Source organism: Ylistrum balloti, unplaced genomic scaffold, assembly GCF_031769215.1.
Source record: "Ylistrum balloti isolate Yb309-2 unplaced genomic scaffold, AGI_CSIRO_Ybal_v1 Utg370392, whole genome shotgun sequence".
In the NCBI taxonomy this organism is placed as follows: Eukaryota; Metazoa; Mollusca; class Bivalvia; order Pectinida; family Pectinidae; genus Ylistrum; species Ylistrum balloti.
The window spans coordinates 1,109,519-1,119,834 of NW_026782271.1; the positions used below are offsets into that span (position 1 = coordinate 1,109,519).

At 35.5% G+C, this 10,316-nt stretch overlaps 1 protein-coding gene across 1 annotated transcript in view; it reads right to left on the bottom strand.

Moving 5' to 3' along the window:
• Positions 1 to 9,992, bottom strand: part of LOC132554302 (SH2B adapter protein 1-like) — a 17,677-nt gene extending 7,685 nt beyond the window's left edge. Inside the window, exons 1-4 of the mRNA XM_060218608.1 lie at positions 9,126 to 9,992; positions 5,517 to 5,618; positions 3,733 to 3,863; positions 2,430 to 2,476 (exon numbers count right to left, since the gene is read on the bottom strand). Coding sequence (XP_060074591.1) covers positions 2,430 to 2,476; positions 3,733 to 3,863; positions 5,517 to 5,618; positions 9,126 to 9,938 — 1,093 coding nt within the window. The 5' untranslated portion in view covers positions 9,939 to 9,992. The remainder of the gene's footprint in view (positions 1 to 2,429; positions 2,477 to 3,732; positions 3,864 to 5,516; positions 5,619 to 9,125) is intronic.
• Between the last annotated feature and the right edge of the window lie 324 nt (positions 9,993 to 10,316).

Genomic DNA, 10,316 nt, shown 5'->3' on the forward strand with positions numbered 1-10,316 from the left:
CTAGAACAGGTATAAGTCAACATGATAATTCTAAAAGATTAAAAACGGAAAAACCAGGAAATCATAGAAACAATGGTGATCAGGAATAGATTAAATATGTAGGACTGCTTCATTGTAGAAATTTATTAAATGTTTGACTTATTATTCAGTGAATATATCACAGAAGGCAAAGATATTGATCTATATAGTGTCAAAATGACATGGAAAAGTCCATTTCCTACGAAGTTTGCTTAAAAAGTAGATCATGTGATACAAAAGACCTTCGTTTGGATTTGATAAGTGATTTATGAAACTCATCACAAATTGTTTTTTGCCAAAGGCTCACAAGAATTTAACAAGAGGTCTTGCGGCCTGGACAGTCACCCAAGATAAGCAATATTGAATATAAAGGTTAAAGAATAGTTACCAAGTGTAATGAAACAACAAATTGCGACTCTGAATATAGACAGTGTCAATACATGTATTCCATCAAAACTGTTATCCCACACTGATAGTGCTTATAAATTTATTTCCAGTGGGAAATAATCAATGTTATGCTCAAAATTACATTTTTTCTATGAAAATAACAGTAAAGTCTAAGAAAATATTCCTCCCCAGGTAGAAATGTGAGATTCATTTTGGTAATCAAAGCACCTTAAGATGCTTCCACCCATCAAGATCACTTGATTCTACCATATGTGGGTGTTGAGAAGATTTTTGAAATCTGAGTCAATTTGATGACCCCCTTTTGGCCCTGCCCGCTTCTCAGGCTCCCGGTGGGGGTGGAGACTGTATAATTCACAACTTTGGTTCATCTTGAAATTGTTAAATTGTTTACAGATGAAAGGTATTAGAATAGTATTAAAATACTAAGTCTTGTTCCATAAAACACATAAGAAATGGTCCCTGAATACTAACATGACAGCACAAGGCCTTACAAATCTCAGCCTACTGAGATCAAACCTCACGTCAATGATCTTCCTTTGGGATTTCACAACTTGATGTTATAACTTCTCTCCAATGACAGCCCAGCATCATTAGTGAAAATTAGTTAATATTGTCTGTTGTACATTTAAATAGTCTTTCAAAAGCAATCTATGGTGACATTTATTTGTGTAGCACCTTTTAAGAGTACACAGTGATAGATCATATCACCAATCAATTTTTTTGGCACTACTGTATAAATATTGACAAAGTCAACAAAGAGAGGGAGTGTTTGCTTTGATAAATACCTTTTTCAATAATATTTTGAACAAGAGATCCCAGAGGGATCTTGGCGCCCACCATTTGAGGATCTGTTTTCAGTTCTTGAAGATTTGTTTATTTTTTTTTGTTTGTTACAGGTGTTGTAAATGTTCATGAACTGGTCTTCATTGAATGTACTCAATGATGGCACAAGATATTTTTATTAAGCACCTATTAGCAAATATCATTTGAAAAAGATCCCAAAGTATTATTAGATAGCAGTCAGTTACAGGTGGATAATGGACAATATGCTTGTGCTGTATTACTGTCGACATCCAAGATGGCTGCCTGTGGGCCACCTTGATTTCAAATCAGTCCAAAAAAGGTACAATGCACAACAAGGGAAACCAATATCTATGAAATATCAGAAGGATCAATCCAGTACCTCCTCAGATATAGAAGTAACAAGATTTTACTCTCAAAATCCAAGATGGCTGCCTGTCAGCCATCTTGAATTCGAATCAGTCCAAAAAAGGTACAATGCACAACTAGGGACCAAGGGGAAACTGCATATGAAATTTAAGGAAGATCCATCCAGTACTTTCTCAGAAATAGCGGTAACAAACTTTTACTTCCAAAATCCAAGATGGCCACCTGTCAGCCATCTTGAATGCGAATCAGTTCCAAAAAGGTACAATTGCACAACTAGGGACCAAGGGGAACCTGCATATGAAATTTGAGAAAGATCCATCCAGTACTTTTCCATAAATAGCGGTAACAAGAATTGTTTGCGGACGGACGGACGGACCACGGACTCAGGGTGATTTGAATAACCCACCATCTATTAGATGGTGGGCTAAAAATGCCAGAAAATATCTCATTAAAGATACTTTACAGCTGGTAATTTCCATGGGTACTTTTTTTGTGATTTTCATACCATAATTAAATAAATTGGAGATTTGCAATCTGATGTAAAAGGACATTTAATACATGTGTCTTGTCTTAATATTTCAGTGATTAAATGTTCACATGAGAAGACAAAAAATGTGGTCAAACAGGGGTCACATTCACTATTCATAAAAATTGCTTGTTTTGGTAAGAAAGACTTTCAAGAACTAACATCTCCCCAATTGGAAAACGCCCCTTCAACCCCAGGTGACTTGAATTCACTGGTCCAGTTAAACCAAGAATGCTATGGGAATTATCCATTCATTCCTACAGGATAAGTAGGATTTTAAATTTCATGGGTTGTCAGTATAAATTACCTTTCCTCTCTATAGAACCACTTGGTGCTGTAGGTAGTCTTGGTCGCCTGAAATAGGAAAACATATCAAAATTAAAACCTGGTGTAAAGAATTAGGCAATAATTCCATATAAAGTGTAGGGTAAGGAATTATAGCAGTCTTTATGATAGAAAAGGCAAGTTGGAATCAGTGAAATGAAATTGGGACCTGATCTAACAATATATACTTAAAAATGGGGCAAAGCCACTATTGGCCCGGTTGCAGGATGAGTGCAATGTTATATGTATTTATAAGACAGTTAATGGTGTTTGATTTGTTGAGTATGTAGAATATTTGTTAAAGGAGAGAAAGTTTGGTTGTATTTTATGAACTAGTGCAGAAGGAGGGCGTTTGAAGAAAGAAGTTGCATCCATTTTTGATTCGGAGATGTTCAAAACATAGACAATGGACATCTAGGGCCCCAAGTTGATTTATATATGGAATTTCGGAAAGATTCTTGTAGTAGTTTCTGAGAAACTGTGATAACAAGAAAAGTTTCAGAAAATGACTAAGTTCCAAAGCCCGGAAAACCAGGAAAACGTCCAGAATGAATCCATAATAAGAGGTGCACATCTTCAACATATATATATCATCCTACAAAGTTTCAAGCTTCTACATCAGAAACTCTAGGAGGAGTTGATTCTACAAAACTGGTACCCCTTTTCCCCGCCCATCCGCCAGACATTCACCATACTAGAACATGGATTTGCACAATGTGCAACCCGGCCAAAAATCCCTATAAAGCACTATAAGAGAACAAAGTAATGAATGCAGAATTGAAATTTAAAACTTCTTGAAGAATAGTAATTAATTACGTTTTAGCTGTTGACATCTTTGACTTATTGAAACAACATGCATATATGACACAACATACCAAAATAGGCATCCAACATACGACTACTTAGTAATGTTAAAATAGAGTTAGAATGTAATAGGTATGAAATAGATATATTCTATACTGAAAACTAAAAGAACTGTTATCTGAAACAGACATTGTAGTAACTCCTTGCAGAAGCTGGTGGCTACTTCAATGAACAACATACATGAGGCCAGATGCATGCTATATATAGCAATTTGGGTAAAACGTGTTGGGTAAAGAAGGAACCACAAAAGCACAGACCAGCCTATTTGTCAGTTTCTTGAGAATCATACTGCCACTGGTTAATGGAGCGCCAAACCATATACCTCGGATCTTCACCTGAGGTTGTGTAAGCTGAAATATCACGGGATGGGGAGGTGGGTGTGTAAATGTAAACTACTGTTGACACTAGTATCCAATATTTACATTGCTGCTTCCTGTCCATCAGCTTCCTCTATGATCGTCGGTCGACTGATGTACCGCCCGATGTCCTCAAGCCATGATCTCAAGTCCTGCAAGTCATGTGCTTCTATCACAAACTCACTTGTGCCTTCTCCCTGCATGAAAATTTTTTTATAAAAATTTGTCAGTGAAAACATTTTTTCAAAGAAAATTTCCTAACTACACTACCTGGGTAATTGAAAGTTATGAATTGTTTTAATATCTAACATCCATGACCTGTGTCGTTTGACACTATCTGTTGTAAGTCAGACAGTCAAGTGTTGTTACTGCTATCCATTAAAACCATGATGGTCAGTTGGTGCAGTGGTAAACACTCACATTTCATTTCATCTCGGAATGTGAACATGATTTCCCAATTGGATTTGAAAAGTGGACCACATGGGATTTCCCCAAAATAAGTCCCTTCAATGTTTCCATCTTGGCTGACAAAGAATCAATATATGTTGGAATCACCTGTTTCACGAATGTTGTAAAACAAAGTTTAATTTAAGCAATGTAATCAATAGGCTGAATGACCATCACGAGGAATTATGGTATCAGTATTGTATGTTAACAGACCGTTTGGCATTTTGGACAATAACAAGTGGTATATACTATATTGATTCAGGAACAGGACCAGAACGACAATGTGAAGATTAACTGAAAGTAAAGGGTGTGTTTTATGAAATTGTTGCATGACAATGTTATATCATAATGTGAACATTTTTACTGAAATAGACAGGCTTGGATGTGTTACCCGATATAAGAGAAAGTGTTGAATTTTTTTCTGAAATGGATACAATAATAGTACATCCAAGCTATGGTAATTGTATTTAATGGTGGTATTCCAGGGAAAGAGGACCTAACAGATGTAGACTGAGTTGTTCCTAAGTTACCTGTTGAGGTATTACAATGGTATATATACAATGACAGAGATTCCTGATGTTATCATGAAGTACTGTTCATAACATTTCCGCCTTCTTACAGGCAAAAAATATGAACAGCATTTTCATATGAGTCGCTTTGAAACTAATAAGCCACTTTATCTTTTATGGAAATATTGAACAGCCTAAAAGAGTTATAGAAATTTGTTTGAAAGAAGAGAAGACTTGACCTGTCCTGTAGATAAGCATAATACTATCATTCAATCCATAAACACAGGAATGATACTTATGTATTATCAGCAAACAGAAACAGGGGAAGTTTCTTATATATGATTCTACAAACATCCCAAATTCCTGGTTCAATATCATAAGATTTTCAATCCTTCAAATGGAGTTTTATAAAGTATCACCACAGTGATGTTGAACAGGGTCAATATCATTTCTTTTTGCAAAACTGAAAGGCTGCTTACCTGGAACCTACTAGCCATATTATCATGACATAACTGCAAATTTTTTTTTTCAGCTGTGTTTTAAAAAAGCAGAAATATGAAGGACAACAGTATGTGGGTGTCATGCCACATAAACTCACTTGTGTGAGAAAACATGACGTATGAATTCCTATTATCAATTTGAAAAGTGGAATTCCTATTATCAATTTGAAAAGTGTAAAATGCAAATGCTGTCCCTTTATAATAACTGTCAAGATAAAATTTGAATCTGTGGTGGTGAGTCACAATGCAGTAGAAAATGTTCTCAGGGAAGACATATGTTTCCTGTTTACAGTTAAAAATCTAAGCAAACAAATGAAGTTTTCTTCAACCGAACAATGATGAAGATGAAATATTTCCTGAAATGTTTTGTTTTTAACAAATCACTGGAACCTACCTTAAGAACAAATGCATGTTCATGATCCGGCATCTCTAGTGCTGTGGTTACCCGTGCCTCAGTGATGAGAAAACAGAACAGACCTGCTTTAGGCTTCACAGACTGAAATATGAATCCGAAAAAATATAGATTTATCTTCCATGTAACCAGATGTATTTAGGAATATACTTTTATGGTATATAAAATTTATTTATTAACAACAAGTAAACAATTCATAATTGTCATCTAAGACTTCAACAAGAACAAGATACACATTAAATATATATAATTGTTATCAAGGAATCATGACTGGTTGGACCTGCCAAATTTTTAAACAAATGTAGATTTATAGGTGATACTTTTTTGTTGTACAAATGATGTTTGAGACACTGAAATAAAATGTTTGATTGATTTCATTGATTGCATGTCTTTGTGATGAATGCTTGTTATATTATCTGTCTATCAACAGCCAAGGTCATATTAAGGAAGAATCTTGTTGTGGCTTCCTAAATGAGAAACATATTTGAGACCTATTGGATGCCAGCCATCCAGAGCAATTATGATCAAGTTCTTGAAGAGATCTGTTAGTGACGGTTTAAGATATAGAAACTGCAAAAACACAACAACTGCAAAAATGTATTATATAAAATTACTAGTCAATACATTGCACTATAATTTTCAGTATCACAATATATTGCGGCAACTTTTCTACAACGGAAGAGGAATTTTCATTTTATTGAAATATCACCATATCCCTTTGAACAACACAATTTATTGCAATTTGAAAACTGTTTGCGATAAATCACCTAAAATACCTAATACCTAAAATAGGTAAAAATTGAATAAACTGTCAGGACATCATCGACCACATTCTGTATTACCAGGTTTAAAGAATTTGATTGTAACTTGTATTCAATTACACATACAAGTAAGTGATCTATAATGTTCTCAAAATGTTATCAAAGTGACCTATGTTGTTTGATCACACTTAATACATCGAGTACTTCCTGGAACACTTATATCAAGAGGAAGGGAATGTTATGCACACAACACAATGCAGGAAGCAGTCAGTGTTGAATTTGATGATTTCACCTCATTGTGAGACACCAGGATGATGATGTAACAGAATAAATGTTTTGCATTTAAGTGATAACCGTCTTGGTCTTATGGTATATTGTGTTGTTTTGGGTTTTGTTATTGTTGTTTAACTGAAATATACAGACACACACAGTTTGACTGTGTTGGGTGCCATTTAAAATTTGTTCGAAACATGAGTTTTATGTTAATATTTGTTTACTTTTAAAATGTTCTCTGACTAGAGAGTGCTACAGGAGAAACATTACAGTGTGTGACTCAGCGGATCAGATATATACACATACAGTTTAACAAGGAAATCAGCAGGGAAAGATGTGCCTGCCCTAACACACAGGCTACAGGTAAATTGTTGTTGTGATAGGGTTTTATAGCACCCACATTCCTTTCAAGGTCAACAGCCTGAGGGTCAAACTCATTCACAGATGTGTAAGGCAGCTGTCTCTTTCCACAGAAAAACATCACAATGAGTATGATGTATCAAAATTTCTGTGGCAGAATGCTAAGCACTACAAACCGGTAATTGCAGCTGGTATTAGAAAATCAATTCTGCAATTTCGACTTTTAGCAACATTTCTAAAACCAAAATGACAGTAATCAAATTTGAAGTAGACTTTTAACTGCATATATTTGTGTAAGAACTGTTTTGTAGGGTATTTCTCCAAAAGTAATCTTTTATATAGGAAAAGCGTTGTTATGTAGCTGCTGTTCCGATCTTAGAAGCAAATAAATTAGTGATAATCTTCACGACGTTTCCCTGGATGCTGTCTCACTATTGGCCTTAAGTTGAGTGCACACCTCTTTGAGGAAGACCTTGGGTGCTGTCTCCTGAGAAAGTGTTTTAAAATCGGTAGTTAAATCTTAACACTCAGCATTAACAGTGATAACAATTGTTTTACTAGCTGTCATTATCATGTAATCAGGTGGTGTCTAGGTGCACTTGGTGGTGTACTTCAGTGTGACAGCACTATAATGCTGACATGTGGTATAAGTTTTACACCATAAAAAGGCTTTAATAAATATGTTGCAGCCTCCCACAAGCGCACATACTCACCACATGTTCTCATTTCACATACATATGCTCAAGTTACCATAGTTGACAATAGGGGACATAACATTAAACAAACAAAACAAAATGAAACCTGTATAATACCTGTACCTATACCTAATTAAGCATGCCAAAATCAAAGTACTGAAATCACTGAAAGGCTTAAGACACAGATAATCAAAACACTTTTATAGAAGATGACTATCAACATCCTAATTTGAAATTTTAAAATCATTTTCCAAGCAATCAGTGAAATTTCTGCAAAATGTACAATTTACAGAAATAATGTATAGATTTAATATTGAACCCAAAAACTGTACAACAGACTACAAAATGATTTATTTAGAAACATGAAAAACCTTCAAGTGAAGTGCACAATTTATCTTGAAATTGAAAGGCCCCAAAGTGGGTATTGTGCACATTTTGCTGAATGATTTCCCATTTTCTTGTTTTTATTTATGGAAAGATGCAAGATTCTGTGAGGTCACTATAATTAATTCACAATAACATCAACTTCCAGATGCTGTGACAATAAACTGAAACTGTACCATGTGTGAATGTCTTAAGTTGTGTAAAAAAAGAGTGTTCCTGTGTGAATGCTTTTAAAGTTTAAAAAATGTTGGGTCATTATCAAGAGGTGTGTTAAAATGTCGATTGTTTCAAAGCATTATGATGATAAATACAAATTTGGAATTCAGTACAATGTGTTACAATTTGCAGATATTGACTGTTAATAGCAAAAATTTTTGTGAAAAAGGATTGGAGCGGTTAATCAGCCCTACTAACAATATCAAGTCTTTAGAGTGTCCTGAACGTTGTATGGTGATTTTTTAAAGAACACAATAACAGGTTGACATGGACACACACCCTACTCCATACATCATGACCCAAATATTTTAAAGATGAATTACCTAACAAATTAGTTGATGCTAAAAACCTTATAGTACTTCAAAATAGGAAATGATATATAGATGAATCAGTGTTAGTTGATATGACATGCAATTACTCTAAGATAACATTTGTTGAAATATGCTAGATTGTTTTGGATAAATGATTAAAGCAGAGTTGTGTGTAATTAGCTGTCATTGTTAAAGATTTGTCTTCAGCATTCTTAAAAAATGTAAGTAAATAATCATAAGAACATAAACGACATAAGTTTCATAAGTTTGCATGTAATGTAATGTAATAAATCATCATTTCATATATGAAAATAGTGGGAAAAGGTTGTAACAGAAAGTAGGCTGAAGACCTGAAGAACTGAACACACCAGGAAGAAAGGTAATAAGTATAGTTTGTCCCCAATAAGTTGTGAATTTGGTCTGATCTGATCTGATCTGATCTTGATGAAAGTGTTTGTAAATGCTGAAGTAGATAATAAAATGGGGAGCGTTTGTAACCAATAGTTTAGGTAAAGTTTAAAACAACAAATCATTATGGACAGAATATACCCACAACACCTGTACAGAAACCTTATCAGGAGATACACAAACCTTTGGAGGAGAGTAGAATTCAAGTAGAATACCACCACTTGTGTTGATAAGTACAAGTCTGGTTTTCTCCCATCGTGACTTCCCTTTTGAATCCTCACCAGTCAAAACATTCACTAACCCGTCCTTGATGATTTCGCCTTGTAGCGAAGTTCGCGATTTTTCATGTTTACTAGAGTCCGTCTTTGAATGACTTCCATGTTTATGTTTTCGGTGTTGAGTCTCCATGGCTCCACTTTGTTGATTGGAGCCACCCCGAGGGGTATTATTTGTATGATTAGTTTTATGAAATAAATTTTTCTTTTTGATATTTCGGAAAGACAACCTTCTGAAGAAGCCTTTCGATTTGTGTGTCGTCATGACTGGACTTGGAGATGTAGGAGAAAGAGGCGGAGGGCTGGCGCTCGTCACATTATCAGAATAATCGTCAGTAAGGGGTCGGTCCACTTCCCCTCCGTTTTGAGAGTTTGAGCGTGAGGAGCTCGCGATGGATGGACGGCGGTCATCGCCAGAATCGTCATTATTTCGATGTGCAAGTTTAACATCGGTAGCCTGAGAATCCAAGTAGTATGATGAACGTTTTAATTGACGATCGAATTGATGGAGAAAATATTCCACAAACTTTTTAGCAAATTCCATCGGATCGCGAGGGGTGGGGCCACACGTCCCCACTCCTGGGCTAGATGGCCGAGATATAAACTGGAGGAAATCTCGATAAAATTGTTCCGAAATAGATAGAGCATGACGCTCGCAAAAGTCTAACCAGCTACCCGCTGGCTTAGGCGGGCCTGGTATATCCCCGTTCAATGATGCCATGTGCGACACACAACCATGATTTCCAAATTAAGGACGAAAACGTTTACCTTGTACACTTCGGTATTAAAGCTTCCTCCATGTTTTAAAGCGGAAGACAAACATGGAATTTACTGCGCATTGTTGATGCGCATAACACCATGGGGCTCCATATGGGATAACAGGCCATCAGCCACCAATCAAATAACTAACGAAACAACCAACCAATCAATATTTCATCGCGTCGTCTGCTGAAAGTCCGTGAGATCGCAATGGCAAACATTAAGCAGGAAAATAAAAAAAGATGAATAGCTCCGTTGAATTGAACCTATAAATAACACAGGAACTATACAAATATAATACAATTGCAGAAAGTAAGCCAAAAGTGATTAATTACGACAT